The 17,461-nt window shown below is 37.0% G+C and overlaps 1 protein-coding gene across 3 annotated transcripts in view; it reads left to right on the top strand.

Moving 5' to 3' along the window:
* Nucleotides 1-17,461, top strand: part of LOC103133545 (VPS10 domain-containing receptor SorCS1-like) — a 59,932-nt gene that overhangs the window by 26,798 nt on the left and 15,673 nt on the right. For all 3 annotated transcript variants that reach the window (XM_007545319.2, XM_016667959.1, XM_016667960.1), the window contains exons 6-19: nt 1,956-2,020; nt 2,775-2,893; nt 3,214-3,303; nt 3,938-4,117; nt 5,408-5,554; nt 7,779-7,881; nt 8,187-8,263; nt 9,619-9,710; nt 9,849-9,956; nt 10,104-10,221; nt 11,969-12,102; nt 12,840-12,953; nt 14,636-14,807; nt 17,266-17,452. In XM_007545319.2, coding sequence (XP_007545381.1) covers nt 1,956-2,020; nt 2,775-2,893; nt 3,214-3,303; nt 3,938-4,117; nt 5,408-5,554; nt 7,779-7,881; nt 8,187-8,263; nt 9,619-9,710; nt 9,849-9,956; nt 10,104-10,221; nt 11,969-12,102; nt 12,840-12,953; nt 14,636-14,807; nt 17,266-17,452 — 1,706 coding nt within the window. The remainder of the gene's footprint in view (nt 1-1,955; nt 2,021-2,774; nt 2,894-3,213; nt 3,304-3,937; nt 4,118-5,407; nt 5,555-7,778; nt 7,882-8,186; nt 8,264-9,618; nt 9,711-9,848; nt 9,957-10,103; nt 10,222-11,968; nt 12,103-12,839; nt 12,954-14,635; nt 14,808-17,265; nt 17,453-17,461) is intronic.

The raw sequence follows: 17,461 nt of genomic DNA, 5'->3' as shown, positions 1-17,461 counted from the left end.
CGTAAAGTAGAGCATGCAGAAAAAGTAAAAAAAAAAAAAGGTTGTTTTATCGACTCATCCAAAAATCAAACATGATTTACAAAATCCCACTAACAAGCACCCTGTTTCCGAAACATGCTGCATAGCCAACACACACTCATTACTAGACATTGTAGCGGCGTGTGTTAGTTATTGGAGAACACTGTAACATTGTGAGGCTTTATTTAAGAGTGCAGGCTGCTGTTCACTGATAGAATTGGATGAAGTATTTGACAGAAAGTCCATTAAAAGAGATGGAGCTGTGAGGCAATTACAGAGTGCTGAGGGAAGCAGGATGGGAGCTTTTTATATTATAGTTCAGACACAGTATGGAAAATGAAAGAAACCCATCTTCTGTCACAACAGCTGCTATTAATACAACAAGTGGTCACTTCCGCTGCTTGGTGCTTAACAGCTACGATGAAGAATCTGTAGTTCAAGGGGAATGAAATGGCTAAGTACATCTTACAAAAAAGAAAAAGAGCAAAGCAGGTCAAACGTCCTTCAAGTCAGTGTCTAAAGATCAGGCCGTCGTATTATGACTCCTAAGGGAACAATAAAGTGCTCTGCTGTATCTCCTGTAAGACGCCACGATGAAAAGGATCTTTGTTTGGTACATAATTCACACCGCTTCACTTTGTTTATGGGTTTCTCACAGCAGCAACGATGATGAAGTGTTTTGTCCTATTGACAGCTTTAAAATCAAAATTTATTTAATTTTAGAGTATAGAATAAATAATTCACAAGCTGAGAACCTTCTCCAGATAAATTAGTTACTTAAATATAAGCAAAACATTTTTTATTGCACTTTTTTTTTTTTTGCTTTGCTCCTTTAGCTTCTCTAGGTTTTATTCTGCGTCTCAAAGATACGTCGACAGAATCCCGTTTTCTGTAGCTCAGCAACACTCACTCTCAGAGGAGACTGCAGATTTGATTATGTGTAAATAATAATAATGGCTTTGTCCTTTTGAGAACTAAGAGTGTTTTTGTTTCAATGTGAACTGCTTCAGCTGGCCAACTTTATGAAATTACAAATAGATGCACACATTAGTATTCTGGCCCACCCTGCAGATGTTTCTGACAAGGCAGTACATGCTGTTCTGTGATCCACTGCAGATGGCAGCTCCTGCTTGACATAAAGTCGTGGTGCTTGCACAGCTGATATGAGGGAGTAATTCATAGTTTTCTCCTAAGTTATTTAACTTGCGGCTAATTTAAAAACAACCTCGTTCCACTGAAAAATGTAGATGGGCCATTGTCTTGTTTTGTGAGGCGCACTGTTTCTCCAGGACACAAGATACTCTCTACACAGCACAGACATTTTATTTAAGCAGGTTATTGATATTAATAACACTGCTTTGTATCATGTATCGAGCTGAAGATGATGAAGATAACACGTGATATTTTAAATAATAATGCAGGTCCTTGGGAAGCTATCCATGCCTGTCAAATTCAATTTATTTCATTCGACTTTGAATGAATACAATCTGAAGAGTGTGGCATGAATGTGAATTAATTTAGTTTGATTAATTATGGTGTTAAAACGGTCCAGTCTTTGCCTAGAATTAGATATCCTTTTGAAAATTTGTGCCAGAATTGAAGTTCGCGAATGGACTTCAACCAGTCTAAGTAAAAATGTTAGTCTTTAGATGTGAAAAACTAGTAGATACCAAATATTCTACAAAATATTCACTGAGAGAGATTAATATAAATTTACATCACACTTTTCTGATTTAATTTTTTTTAGACAATTTATAAACCACGTACAATTTTCCTCAGAAAATCACATACAATCCTGTTTTGACACATTTGTGATTAGAATGTGTGAAGAAAGTTGAATGAGTGTGAATACTTTTAAAACTCCCTGTAACTCACAAAGATGTTGATTTGTAACCACAAATCCAACGATTCTCGGCATGTCTTTCACAATGTTTCAGGTCTAGACTGGGTTTGGACAAAGACCAGGGGATGATCCACCTCGAGATCACCGTCTCAGATGGACGTGAGTCAAAAACAGAAGATATTTCACCTCATGTAATTTGAGGAACAAAACCTAAACTACATCAATCCACTGATTTAATGAAAGACGAAAGAGGATGAAGGAATAGATGCTTCGGAAAGGTGGAGCTGCATCCATAGGGGTCTCATTGACTGGGAAGAAAGATAAAACATTTGTGGGTTAGGTTTGAGTTGGTACCTGAGGAACAAGGACAGCTTTTGTTACAAATAGTAAATGGAATCAACATTAGGAGTGATGTAGGTTTACTACTATTTGTGAAAAGCAAATTTGAATTTCACAGATTCGGATAGTTTTATTGATAGACATTTGCTTTCAAAAGGCTTTATTTGGAATTGTTTCGGGCAATTCTAAAAACAACATCTTAATATAAGCTTTTAATAAATTACTAATACTTTTTTTTAAATGCAGCTAAATGACTTTGAAGAAGGGGTTACAATAATAAGTATTGACAATCAGAAAAACAAAAAAAAATGTCCACACAGAAGAACAAGAGATGAAAGAAATGTTGTTTGGTGACTGATGTATATTATTGTTCACAGGGATGGAACATTTTTACCTTATATACGGGAATATGAGACCTTCAAGTTGAACAAAAAAAATATATATATCTGTTGTTTATCCTCTATGTATTACTTAGTATCATGGGTATAAATGATGAGAAACATTGATTCTAGACCACAGAGGGTTGTTTTTGCATTTCTTGCATTCTTAGCGATATTTTCTCCTCTACCAACAGGGTCGCAGTACATAACTTGCAAACTTCAGAACTGCTCAGATGGAAACAAGGGCAAACCTTTCCCTGGATTTATAATCCCAAACTCCCTGGTGGTGCAGGATGAATACGTTTTCATCCAGGTGGGTTTTTACTGCAAGGTCTGGCTTCATTAAAAGACGATTAAAAGCTGTAAAATCAGTGCGTTCAGCCGCATCTTAATGTACAGTCATGTTTTTCATTAACTAAAAGGCGGCATTATGCTGGCAAGGGAAGGGATGAAAATAAAATCACTGCCTTTTATTACTACAAGTACACCTCAGCATCACAATTAGGGACTAACGCAAGATTTTATGGTGGGATTCCTTTTTTTTTTATTTTATTTAAACAGAAGCTTTCAGTAATCAATGTATTTTAATGTTTATTGTGATTATCTAAAATATTGGGTATATTTCTCTTGAAGGTGTCAGTCAGTGGCCAGGCTGTCCATTATGTGTCATATAAAAGACAAGCCTTTTACCCAATGAAGCTTCCCAAATACACCCTCCCTAAGGTAAAACTGCATCTAATATTTTCTTAAGATTCTTCACATTGTTATTTTCCAGACATGCCTTTAACTACCCATAATCATGATATGTAATCTTAAAATCCGTACAACAGATGCTGACTTCAAACATAAATCAAGTGAGCATCTTTCAGAATGCTAAAGAAACATTTTTTTTTTATTTTTCTTTTACGCCAATCTACCTTTTGTTCCACGAGGCACAAACGCAGCTGGGTGGAATAGTGGTTTGGCAGTCGGGGTCAGAATAATCGGGCATCGTCAATGCTTTCAGAGTCGTCGCAGTAAAGTGTCAAAGTGTCCACTCCTGCCTTGTAAATTGTGAAAATCTCCTTGAGAAGGGCACATATCGCCTTACATGTTTCACTCTATATTAAAATTTCAGTAAAACTAAATGAATTCAGTCTTCATTTCTGGTGCACAGCGTTAACCGCCCCCGGTCTAATTGCTGGGGAGCGATTTAAGAATTAACAAATTACTGCTTCCCCTGTGTGACCACTGTTTGCTCACTGCTATTGTAGATTCCCAGACAGTTATCTTCTCAGTTGTATAAAATTAGTGCTATCTATTAAAAAAAAAATAAATAAAAAAATAAAACCTTCCCTTGTTATTCCCTCATATTTAGGACCTGCAGATAATCAGTACAGACGAAAACCAGGTGGTGGCAGCGATTCAGGACTGGCATCAGAATGAGTCATACAACCTCTACATGTCTGACTACAGAGGACTGTTCTTCACTCTGATGCTGGAGGATGTTGTTAGCACCGGTGGTCCAGAGGACAATGTTATGATAGACCTCTACGAGGTAAGCAGTTACTGTGCTGTGAGGCTGCCGTTGTTATCCCACTGCTGGGTTTTGATCCTGACATGAGCTGAAGTAAGTTTATGTTTGCTGCAACTTTTATCATCATGTTGTATTATGTTCATTGTCAGGCCTCATTTAGGCTACTAGCTAAAAGACTACTATTTTCTGCTACAGCAGTGTTTCTAATTTAGCCTATAAAAGCTACATATTCTTGAAAACTGTTTGGCTTATGTTCTTGCAGATGGGAATTTCGTATTGTTATAAATATATTTGACCTACTTATAAAAAACAAACACATGCATATGTTTCAAATGGTTTGTTAAAATATGTTGTTCTGTTTTAAGAGTAAGAGAGTGCCTTAGCACTGTCAATCATGCTTGTGTATGTGCTGCTCGCACCCTCCCCCGCACTGTGTGTGCAAGCTAAAGATTACAGGTTTGCTGCAGCTGTGCTCACCATGGAGAAACCACCTAACATCACAGGAAAATTGTTCATCCATTGTCATCGGGAGCCATGTTTACAGAGAGAAAGGGGGTGGGTGTGAGCAGCGCGTACACCAGTGTGATTGACACAGCTAAAACCTTCCACTAAGAGGAGGCAGATGAATTCATTTCTCCACAGATTATTTGTCTCATATTATACTCTCAGGATGTGGTGACAGTTTCAACAAATATATAAAATATATATATATATTTTTTTTTAAATAAAAGTTACCTACCTCAGCTTTAACACAAGCTTTAACTTGTCCCGGGAACATAAATCTGTGTTGACAGATCTACTATGAACTTGCAGGGATTCCACATGAATGCATCAATGCACATTATCCTCATCGTCATCCAACAGTGAAAGTATCATGTTGCTACAAACGCACACCTCAGATGTCCCTCAGTAGTTCCTGAGACGACCTTGCCACACATGTTTGGTTATGAAACAGTGTTTTTATTCTCTCTTACAAAGATTTGGCAAAAAACTAAGAAGAAATGTGGACACAGTTGATGTCTGCTGTATGTTAAGTCTGCATCCTTGCACACAAGCACAAAGAAGAAGACATATCCCACGGCTCTGCCATATGTTGTTTTGATTTTACACAGCCATACAGATGGTCCAAAATAGTGCTCCATGTCAGAAAAGCTATCACTCTCAGACATCTCTCTCTCTCTCTCTTGCAAAATGAAGCCCTCAGCTTTACTTAAGTTTGAATATTTTAAAGTTTTTTTAATTTTTTTTTTTTTTTTTTCCTTCTTTTGTGTTATTTTTCTCCATTCCGCTTCATGCCTCTCATACACGCAGGTTGCCGGGATTAAAGGAGTGTTCCTGTCAAATAAAGTTGTTGAGAACCAAGTGAAAACTTATATCACGTACAACAAGGGCAGAGACTGGCATCTTCTTCAGGCTCCAACAACCGATCTCCAGGGAAACAAGGTCTATTGTGAGCAAGTAAGTGGGCCAGTGACAGGAGGTAGATACACTTATTTGGATTTCCATTATCTGCTCTCAGAAGCATCACACTGTATCGTGCTGTATTCTGACGATGCTAATGACAGTGAATATACCAAGATTGTTAACACCACCGAGATATTTAGGCTTAAAAGTAATATGTTAATTTTAACAACAGCTTCTTCTGACTGGACATCTTATTGACGTGTGTGAGTGAGCCACCCAACATCTCAACTTGAATCTGAGTCTTTCAATTAAGCTAAAAATTAGGGCGATGGTAAATAGGCCTTCCAAATTCAAAGAACTGGAGCTCATCAAAAAAAAAAAACAAAACAAAAAAAAAACCCTCCAAAACATCAGTGAATAAATATAAAAACTTACTTAATAAATTAATAAATATACTTTTTAAAACCTTGATTATTAAAAAATTGACTGAGCATATGATAAACCTCTAAATAATTTCAATTAAAACTATTAATTTGCTTAATAACCTTCTTGTGTTTAGTTTATTTCAGATTATTAACAATTTACGTTCAGTTCATTTCCATATTCATGTACATTTTGATTATTTTAGAGAAAGAAAACCCTCATATGGAGTAAACATAGCCAACACTATCAGTAATTAATCATTCAAACAAACAATTATTTAAATCAATATAAATATACATATAAATTATTCTTAGAACTTTGTCGTGAACTTGATGTGGAACGAAACAGCAAAATAAGGCGAAGGCTAAGGTGGCAGCCATTAATCATCTGCCCCTCTCAAAGTTTTGCCTCCTGCCATCAGGGAGGAGTTTTACTTTTCCTAACCAGGCCAAGTCGAATGGATACTTGAGATCGTTTGTCCTGTCACCTGATGGGTTTGCTAACAAACTTGTCTGTGCTCAATTTCTCAAAGGGAAACGCACGACAAGTATGTTTTTAGATGCTGTGGACATGTATTTATGGGTTTACTTTTCTGCACGAGTTTTCCTTTGTGAAGCGTGTTTGAGCTGCCTGTTTTTGTAACCCAAACATCCCCTGTGGGGTTTTCAAGAATATTCTTCACAGGTCATAAGAACTACTGTGTGTACCTGTTGTGGCATGAAAAATGATTTGCTATCCACAGATTTATTCTGTTTTCTGCTTCTTGCCACATTTCAGTGTTTCAGGTCACATAAAAATCATTATCAAGCAAATCTGAATTACTACTGAAAGCTGTGTAAATATGTCTGCCGCAACTGGAAGGAACATTGCAACACCTGCCATTGTGACATATTTTACATCGATGTGGAGTAATTTTGTCCCATAGTTCTTTGCAGAATTGTTTTAATTGAGGTACATTGGAGAGTTTCTGCACAAGCAGCAGGAGTGTGTCTTGGGTTGTCGCACGGCCTCTCAATTGGATTTAAGTCCGGACTTTGACTTTGCTTCAAAACCATTGTTCTGCTAAGTGAACTTGAGCTCAAGGCCATGAACTGATAAGTGAACTTTCTCCCATAGGATCTTAAGGTAGATGAAACATTTTTATGACTATTAGGTTCTGAAGTTGCAAAAGTCACCTTAGGCTATATTTGACAGTAAGTGTGTTCTTTTCAGAAATATTGGTTAGTTTTATAGAAGATGTGAGGGGACACACACACACACACCTACGAATTTTGTCTCTTCAATGCACAGAATATGTTCTGCAAAAAGCTGGGGTAACTTCAAGATGTTTTTGATGAAAGTGTGTCATTTTTGATCTGCAAGGACTTTTTACATGTGCCCAGTTCTTCATTCTTCTTTAATTATGAACACACTTATTTACAAGAGCAAATGAAGTCTGCAGTGCTGTGGATGTTGTTCTGGTTTCTGGACTACTGGATTAGTAAGTGATAAACTCTTAGGTTCATTTTGGAAGATAACTGAGGTCTACTGGAGTCCTAAAGCCTTACGCAGGACTTTTGTAGGCCTTTCTAGACTGATAGTCATTTCTAGACTCTAAATGACTTTCATTCTTATCTGTTCTCAGAAACCATAAGAAATCTATACAGAGGCAAATACTTTGTATACATGGCATAGATGATTAATTGACATCAAAGACTTGTTTTTTTTTTTGTAAAACATTTGACACCACAATATTTCCAACAAAATCTTCTTTTAACTTTTTAGAATTGAACAAATGTTAAAATATTTGTTACGGAATCAGGTTTTCTTTTTGCACATTCTTAACTCCAACAAATTAATCTCCTCTGTTCGACAGCCATACTGCTCTTTGCATCTTCACCTTCATGTCTCGGAGAACCCTTACGCCTCAGGAAACATTGTCAGCAAAGACACGGCGCCAGGGGTTATAATAGCATCAGGTGAGATCTGATTTGCACAGGAATCTGCAAATGCATATTTGTGTTTACTCTCTGTCATAATGCTGGTCTTTGATCATAGTCTCCGGCACTTGCAGTCAGATCTGTATTTTAGCTCCGTTCTTGTGCACTTTCCTCCCATGACAGCACTTTAGGTGATAGCTGTCGTTCCCATACATCTGTTGTGTTCTTATCTCAACAAGAAGAATGACAGCAATCTGACTGCAACACGAAAATTGTTTTGGTGATATCTTTGAAATAATTTGGAGTATAAATAAGTGATATTTTTCATGCTTTTCTTTATTTAGGTGTGGTTGGTCCAGAATTAAGCAGTGTGAATGTCAGTATCTTCATCACATCTGATGCTGGAAATACCTGGAGAGAGGTACAATACAGTTTTGGGAGTTTTGGGTGTGACACATTTCTAAAATTCTTTTATGCCTCAAATGTCAATATAGCAAGCAACTATTTACCTCCCTTAATGTTCTATATGATCCTATATGATGGAGGCTTATTAAAAACCATAACAATGGTTTTTAATAAATTGTGCATCTTATTAATTGATGTGCATCTTCCAGATTCTGCTGAGCTACAGATATCGCAAATAGAATAAGAAAGTTTATCTGGACGGCCCTTGTAGTGGTTATAGATTTGTAACTACCACCATATTATTGATGGAGTGACTTCAGTCCCTTTTCTGTGTTAGGCTATTTTAGTTGATTGCAGAATAAAGCACACTGTACTGATCACAAACTTATTTAATCTTCTGAAAGTGACTAAATTCCTCTTGAACTTTTTGAACATGTGTTTTCCAGCCCAGCTTATCTTTGGCAGGGCTTGGAAAACTTATCGCCTCACACACTAACACTCAAAATACAGTGAAAACCAAATTATTAAAAGTCAAGCTTATTTGTCCTGTCAAAGTCTTGACCTAAAACTAATATAAAATCTGGGAATAACTCTTCTTAGATACTCTCCATCTAATTTGACTGAGATTGAGCTTTTATTTATTTATTTTTTATTTTTTTAGTTAAATGTTTAATATACGGTAAAAACTGTATCACTATATTCCACTTTAATGGCAGCAATTCAGGACCCTAAATGCAAATATCAGACGTACTTTTTGGATTTTTAATTTCAGGGACGGTTACTGGTTGTGTTTTTCCTCCTTGAATCTTTTTACCCTTTTACTCCCACCGAGTGCTGCTGTAGTCATAACGAGTTGGGCTCACTATATTTTTTGAACATTTTTTAAATTAAAAAGTAACCTATCTCTAGATGAATCTGAATAAAGAACATACAAAGACAACCTCGCTCAGACATTAATATGCCAGCTTTCGTTTTTTGTTTTTTTTCCCTTTTTCAGCTTTTGGTGCTGCAGTCACATCTGCATAGAAATAGAGAGGCGAGGTTTGACAGCCAGCCTTGTGCAAGCCTGATCTTTTGAAACAAATAAAACAAAGGGCGCATACATATTTTTACCACTGGCGTTAGACCCCAGAAATCAGCAAAGATGCCAGTATTTGGATGACGTTTTTCACACTACAGAGACTCTTGTGAAAACAGCAGCTTTGTGTTGTACTTGTTTGCCGTGTAGGTGAGAGCGCGCATCCATTCTTTTGTTTGAACTGCTGTATACCTTTTCAGAGTCTTGAACAATTTTCTCTGATGTGTTAAAGCAAAGGTGGCTGTGTGTATTTGTGTGTGTGTGTGTGTCTGCGTGCGTGTGTGCGTATGCAGGTTTTTCAGGAAGAGTACAGCGTGTTTTTCCTGAATCAAGGAGGATCTCTAGTGGCCATCCGACATACACCTCTGCCAATTAGACACATTTGGTATGACTTTCCAAGGACGTTCCACGTCTTTTTAGAGCGCGTACTCAATCTTTGAAACAAGGAGTGAGATTGCTTTTCTTGCAAAGCCTTTTCTGACTGAATTATACTCCATTTGTGGTGGGTCTCTCTCCCCCTCAGGCTGAGTTTTGATGAGGGCAGAAACTGGGACAAATATAGCTTCACCTCCTCTCCACTCTATGTTGATGGGGTGCTGGGGGAGCCTGGAGAGGACATCCTCATAATGACGTAAGATGTGGAAGGATTATGAGAAGATTATGTGTTTTCAATATGCTAATTAATGCAGAGGCTAATTATTTATTGCCCTGATGTCTTGGAAAACTCTGTCCCATATACTGGATGCTATGACCTTGTTTTTCTGACTTGCTTTTCCAGGATATTTGGTCATTTCAGCCATCGATCTGAATGGCAACTCCTCAAGATTGACTTCCGGCCTATATTTGAAAAACGGTGCACATCTGAGGACTACATGACATGGCAGCTACATAATGAGGTAGGAAGGGTTTTTAATAGATATCTTCACTTTGCTCTGCTATGTACAAATAAATTTGATAGAAGGCAAGAGACTATAAACCTTTGATGAAGATTTGTGTGCACTACTAAGTTTAAGGATCATACATATGTCATATATACTGGCAGAAGTTGCTAGAGATGAGTTGTATAGTCGTTTGTAAGACTGACTCTGTTGCTCAGACTTTCTCACAGAGCAAAATATCTGTAGAAGAATCTATTTAAATAAATAATTTGATGAGATTTTCTAATGATTTTTTTTTTTCCCTAAAATTGCTCGAAGGTTCTTTATTATTTAACATTGAAAAAAAAAAAGCACATCTGAAATTTTGCTCACACATCTCTGGAAGTTTATGCGAGGAGGGGGAGGAAGAGGATGAGGTGGAGGGTTCGCTGGCAGCTGAGAATATGTGCTAATGGGGAACAACTTTTTCTCACCTCCTGTTTGTTTATTAAAAATTCCAAATTTAGATTTTAGTTGAGCATGTTTGCTGTTGAAATGTTCAATTATTAAGGTGCTGGAGATAAGCCATATTGGTTGCACGGTATTCACGGTTAAAATTAGTAATAAAACCAAATAAGGCAGACAAATGAGGATGGGCATTCCTCAGGTCAAAAGGAGAATATTCAGATTGATAAAGTTTATATTTTTACTTACATGTTCTCAAAAGAGTAATCACAAAACACTCTGCGAAGATCATAAACTACGCTGAATCAGTTCTCCATTTCATACCCCAATTTTGCTTCAAATTACCTCCCATGTACCGAAACCAACAGATTAATGAACTGTAGTGATAAATATTCTTTACAAAATGCTTTAAATCTCCCATTTGTATTTTTATTGGTATTTTATATTGTAAAGAATACATTTTGCACCCTATTTCTATTATTTGTGGTTGTATTCCTTGCTAGTTCTTTCAGCTTTAAAAACATATGAGATTTAATGACATATGGTGGATAGGAAGTAACACATGGTCAACATAAAACGTTTGGTGTTTGTCAGGTTTATTTCTGCACAAGTACCTGCGATTAGCTTAGCAAAATACACTCAAATCTGCTGGTTTAAAACCACCTCAACTTGGGTCTTTTTGCTGATGTGGTTCTTGTTAAATGTAGACAGATGGAGCCCTAACAACCCGACGTAACAGGTCGGGTTGTTTGGGGAGGAGCAGGATTGCACATCTGTTGGCTTGCAGCAAGAAAGTTTTTCTGCATTTTCTTCTTGAGCGAACATGGGTCGTAAGGGGTTGTGTAATGGGTTTTGACCCACCATATTTATTGCAACCCCAGAAAATATGCTACTAAGCATTAAACGGTCCCTCATGGCCAGACTGATGCTGCAAGTCACATGCCTTCAGGATGTTCGATTTTGCACAGATCTTTCAAAGTCCACAAGAAATCCTTCCTAGTTCATGACTGAGTTAAAACTACCCAACATCCGTCTCAACAAGATAAACCCAACATTTGAGTGAAATATATAACCCAGCTATTTTTTGTCTATCTTTGCTAAGTTTATAATATCACCGAGAAAATCAGACTATTCTCCATGTATGAAGCAAACCATTAGACTTTCTACTGCCTATGCCAGACTACTACAAAATGCAAGCTTCAAAAAGATCAGCCAGTGATTAATCTTAAAGAATCACTCTGATTTATCTGCACAATGAGAATAAGATCTTATAAAACAAAGGGGAGACGAAGATACTTTTATGATGCATTATTTATCACAGGGGGAAGTGTGCATCATGGGAATGAAGAGAATCTTCCAAAAACTGAGAGCAAACGTTCGATGTGTCAAGGCCAGAGATCAGTATATTTCTCAGATGTCAGACTCCTGCGTGTGCACAGAGGCAGATTTTGAGTGGTGAGTTACCCCTTTGCAGCTACACTCTTTTCACTTCATTAAGTCAAATTCTCAACACTTCATAAGTCTCCAGAGGCAGAATGTGTGAAGCAAAAACAGACACAAGAAGAAGAGAGTTTAGAAGGATGTGTTACAATTCAGAAAGTTTTCTAAAGTAAAACACAAATAAGGATGGATGATGGATAGACAGGCAGACAGACAGGTGACTCTTGAATCTGACATTATTTTTAAGGAATAATTTGGAAGCTGTAATTTCCTGGAGAGTTACCCAGATCGAAGATGACCTACTTTTCTCTCAATGTCTAACAAGTGCTGTTACATTTCCTTTACACTACTTCAGTCAGCTCCACACTTTCTTTTATCTTTATGTCTGTAAGTAATATGCAGCATTCCAAGCTTAACAACAATTTATGACTGAAAGCTTCTCTGCTGCTCTGGTTGAGATTCCCTCATCCTGATGAAAGAAACATGAAAGATCTGTAAGACATTATAGGGTGTAATTATAATTTTTGTAAACACAAACAATGATTTCTCTGCGTCTGAAGCGTGATTCATAAAACATCAAACCCCAGCCAACTGTTGTTGTGTGGGAACTTTTTACACACCAATACTTTTTTTTCCCTGGTTTTGAAATTATTGATTCCGTCTTCACTACATATTTCTGCTTGAACTTTAAAAGAAATATTAAGTAGCCCCGATAATGCCCCAGTGTGCCTTTTTCTCTTGACTTAAAACAGTGACTATGGGTTTGAGAGGCAAGTCGATGGGAGCTGCACTTCGGCTTTTTGGTTCATTCCTTCAGCATCAACTCAAGACTGCATTACGGGGGACAGCTTCTTCAACACAACAGGGTACGTTTAGTTCAGATGTGCTGACATGAACCAGAAGGCACAAGCTGTGAAAATGCAGCTTTGAAAAAGAGTGGAAAGAAAAGTAGAAAATTGTTCAAATGGTTGGTCGCACACTATGTACTTTGGATAAAATCTTTAAAAGCCGAAGCAAGGGAAAAAAATTACCAGAGATACAATAGTGAAGGAATAAAAGAAAACATTAAAATAAATAACAAGGTTTACAACCTGTGAGGTAGATTTTCATGTACTGCTGCTGCTATTAACAAAAAAGATTTTTGGAACGCATGGAACAGCTGTACTTGTATTTTGCAGGTTGAAAATGATTTGCTTCTTAAGCTCATAAGATGATTAAGTTAAAAAATATATATATTTTTTCTTTAATTAAAAATGTCTTTGGGCTAGTTACCTATTTGCACATCTACATTTTTTTTCAATGGTTACACATGTCGAGTATGATGGTGCATTTTAGTACTTTTTGTAAGCTAAATTATTTCTGCTCAAGTATAATAACAAATTCAAAATTCTGCTCATGTCTTCTAACCATGTTCAATACTACATGACATATGGTCCCAGATACCTTTGAGTTTAGAGGTACTTCTACTGCATTTGGTTGACAAGATTCCTTTCTTGTACAATGAGGTTTAAGTGGGAAATGTGAGTGTAATTTAATGTTTAAGTCTTTTGGGAAAGATTTTCTGAAGTAATTTCCTGCCCATGTGGGTATATCAGCTCCTGATGAGTGACAGTTCGCCTGAGGGACTGAAGAGCTCAGGTGTCAAGTTTGAGATTGTGTCCTTACTCCTGCTCTAAATATTCTCCCTGCTTTCATTTGTCATTTGAATATGCTCTAACACGAGCACCCAGGTGTCTTGTTGCTTGAAGGGATAATTTAAGCAACCAGAGGACAAGGTATTCTTCAGAAATACTTCTGTTGAGATGTTATTAGCAGTTGGCCTCTTATCAGCAGTGAGTGACTCTCTCAGACTCTTTAGTTTGTACGGATACAGATGAACTTTCCACAGGAGATAACAGGCGCCCTATGTAAATTGTGTTTCTAAACCTCTAGTCTCAAAGATGTTAGAGAGGTTCATAAAAAAGCTATGTTAGAAACATTGAGACCACACCCATGCTTTCAATTGATCATCCCAGAAAAACTGTAGTTTCTAACATAGCTGCAATATAAGCTGTACGGTGGAAGGTGGAAGATTTGTTCACTGTAGTACCTGGCAATGAATACTTACTACTCAGATACAAAACTGATGTATTCTTTGTGATTTAAATGCAAAGAGATTTACTACTTATAGCTTCTAAATATACCCCAAACTTGATAAGTTTTTTCTGTCTTTCTTTGGTATTTTGTTTCTTTTTTTTCACATTTTTAATATCATTTAGTTAAATATTTTTGGTTGAAATAAGATTCAGCCAAAAATATTGAATCTTTTGCGATGTAATCACATTACATAGAATCACACAGATCGTGTTGCGTATCTCCATTCATAAATGTACAATAAACGACGACAAAAATAAATGGAACTAAATGTCATACAATTGAACTGAATATCTGCATTAAAGCAAAGGCATTTCCCTGTCTTTTTAAATTTTCAGTTTTTCCAACTTTGGTTTATTTGTCTGCTTTTCACTCAAAGCGTGCAAAAGTGTTTTTGTTGTTAATTTCATTCCAGATATCGCAAGGCTTTGTCGAACAACTGCACCGAGGGAAGTCTGTTGAAGTACAGCCCCAGGCAACAAAAGTGTCCCAGCCAGGCTCCCAGGGGCCTCCAGCTCTTCACCAGCGAGGGAACATTTGTAGCAACGCTGGGAAGGAATGTTACCTTCTTGGTCTTTCTGGAAGAGGTGATGATTTCATCACAAAAACAAAAACAAAACAAAACAAAAGACAAAAAGCAGCACTACACACTTGACAAAACATCTGTCTAATATCAGCAAACATAGAAGGCAGCTCATACCAAATAATTGGGAAAATGTATGCACATTTTCTGATTTCGATGTTTTCGCTCAATATAATTCAACCTGACCTAAAACGAGAGACGTTTGGTGTCATTTAAATAACGGATCGTGTGTCTTTTTATTCAGTGCATGCAAACCTCCGGTTTCAACGGTACATAGATCGAAAACAAAGCCACCTGTTTTCACTACACATTAACTCACCTTTCATCACATGTTTAAAGTGGTTCATCAGATACAACGCAATGCAATTCAATCTTGAAAAATGCAATTATAGGTTAATCACGACCAGATTTTAACATACTTTAGGCTTCGCTGTGCATTCTCAAGTTGGTATGTAGGAAAAAAACAACAACAATAGTTGCAAGTGTCTCACAAACCCACAGCCTTGTAGGAGCGTATCGTTGTTGATTAATATCTCAGTCCTGAGGATTTCATTCATGTGACGAGAGTTAAAATCCTGCGTAAGATCAAATATTTAAAGCAGCTAATAACAGAGGCAGTGATGCAAACCAAGAAAAAAAAAATATTTTTTTTTCTCTCTTCTTTGGAGTTAAGAAACTTGGTTCGCAAGTAACTGGAGAATTTTAGTGATGAATTAATGAATGAAAGGGGATTTTGGAGTCTGGTCTTGTTGCATTATTTTTGGCCAGAGGCGGATATAATTTCCCACTGTGCTCCCATTTCAGATCACAGGGGGAGTGTATTTAAATGATTCACACACTGTGATTTTTGTTTTAAGACCTGCGGTAAGCAATTCACTGCTGACTGTGTGCCAATTTTCACAAAAGAAAAAAAAAAAAAAAAAAAAAAAAAAAAAGACGGTCTTAAATTTTACACTTGATGTGAGCGTGAGAGATGCTGGAAAGGAGAGGCGCTGCAGGGAGCAGGGAGTACGTGATGGAGAGGAGAGAACTGCTCCACTCGCTAAACGCCTGGGGGATAATGTTCATACATTGATAGAGAAGACATGTTATTAATTTAAAAGAGAAAATTAGAGTTAAGCAACGTAACATTACCAACTACAATGGAGTAAATGAAGTTTGTAATAATACATTTTTTGTATTCCCTTGCAACTCTATTTTCAGCCACAGAATTTTTGGTTGAAAGAAAAGGGGAGCCAGGGCTAGACTTAGTGACTTTCTTACAATTTTCTATAAGCACAAATTTCAGTGTACATAATTGACATTTTATAGTGTGACAGTGTTCTAACACAAAGCAGTAGATTCATTTGAAGTGGATGGATTTTCTTTTGTTTTGTTTTTTTATTTAAATCAGCATCTGAAAAATCCAGCATGTGTTTGCATTCAGCAATATTTACTATCTCCATAAAAGTCCGATGCAATTAGCTGCTTTTAGAAAATCATTTGATTAATAAACAAATCCCATTTTTGAACAGTTTAATCTCAGTGTACACAGCTCTTCTGGGCATTAGTGAACAATCAGCACCTAAGTTGAAGGACAATTATCACAGCGAGATCATCAAACTATTTCTCGATCTTTGAGCACTGTTCAATCCATCTTTAAAAAGGGAAAGGGGATGATATAAACCTTCCCAGGCGACTATTATGAAGGCAGAGAGCACTGTAATGAAAAACAAACCAAAATGCCCCTTTGTAATTCTGGAGGAAAGTCATGTTTTGCTGTTCTAGCTGTATCGAAGACACACGAAGAACGTTTTGTAGTCAACTGAGAACAGACCGAAACATTTTTTTTTTTTTTCCCTTCATGCGACATGATATGTGTAGCAGGAAAGTAACACTGATGGACTGATCTGATCATAGATCTTGTGTTTCCTTTGAAAATGGGATCCTTTTCTGCTGATTTGTTTCATAAAAGCCATCAAAATGTATTACCTTAACAGGGTAAAATGTGAAAACGTTGAAGGACCATGAATATGTTTGCAAGGGATTATAACAGACTACATAACAATAAGCCTTCCAGCTACAAAGCTTTTCTCCTTAGGATGTGAAGGTAAACATTTCTGGTTGCAATTACCTAAACTCAACAGTCACTGTTTACCATCGCATTTCAGGGGAGTGTTTTACAAGACTGCTTTTGCGATTTGCTTTTACCACACGTCAAAATACACCTAACGGGGTATTACTCACATGCTGCATGTTTTTATTTAATGTGCTGTGAATCAAAGATGCTGTCACAAAGGCTATAGCCCTGGCGCATCCAATAAATATGCATCGACGTGATTTACAACAAGACCTTGTTCTCGTAGGTTTTATTGAAAGTGCTCCTGTTATGAACCAGTGGCTGCACGGGGGAAAAGACAAGGATGAATGACAGCATCTCATCTTTTTCTTCTTTTTATTTTATTTTTTATTTTTTTTTGAAGGGTCTCAGCTCGATGACAAGCATAACAGTGGACTTTGGTGATGGAACTGCCATATCTTACGTTAATATCAGCTCCATCGATGATGGGGTCAAGCACATCTACAATAAAGTTGGAATCTATCAAGTTTCAGCCACAGCAAGTAACCATCTCGGCTTTGACAGGGTCTTCCTCTACCTCCACGTGAACTGTAAGTCAA

The sequence above is a fragment of the Poecilia formosa genome, unplaced genomic scaffold (assembly GCF_000485575.1).
Source record: "Poecilia formosa unplaced genomic scaffold, Poecilia_formosa-5.1.2 Scaffold12, whole genome shotgun sequence".
Lineage (NCBI taxonomy): Eukaryota > Metazoa > Chordata > Actinopteri > Cyprinodontiformes > Poeciliidae > Poecilia > Poecilia formosa.
Note: the sequence above shows the minus strand (reverse complement) of the source record. Positions and strands in the feature narration are given on the sequence as shown.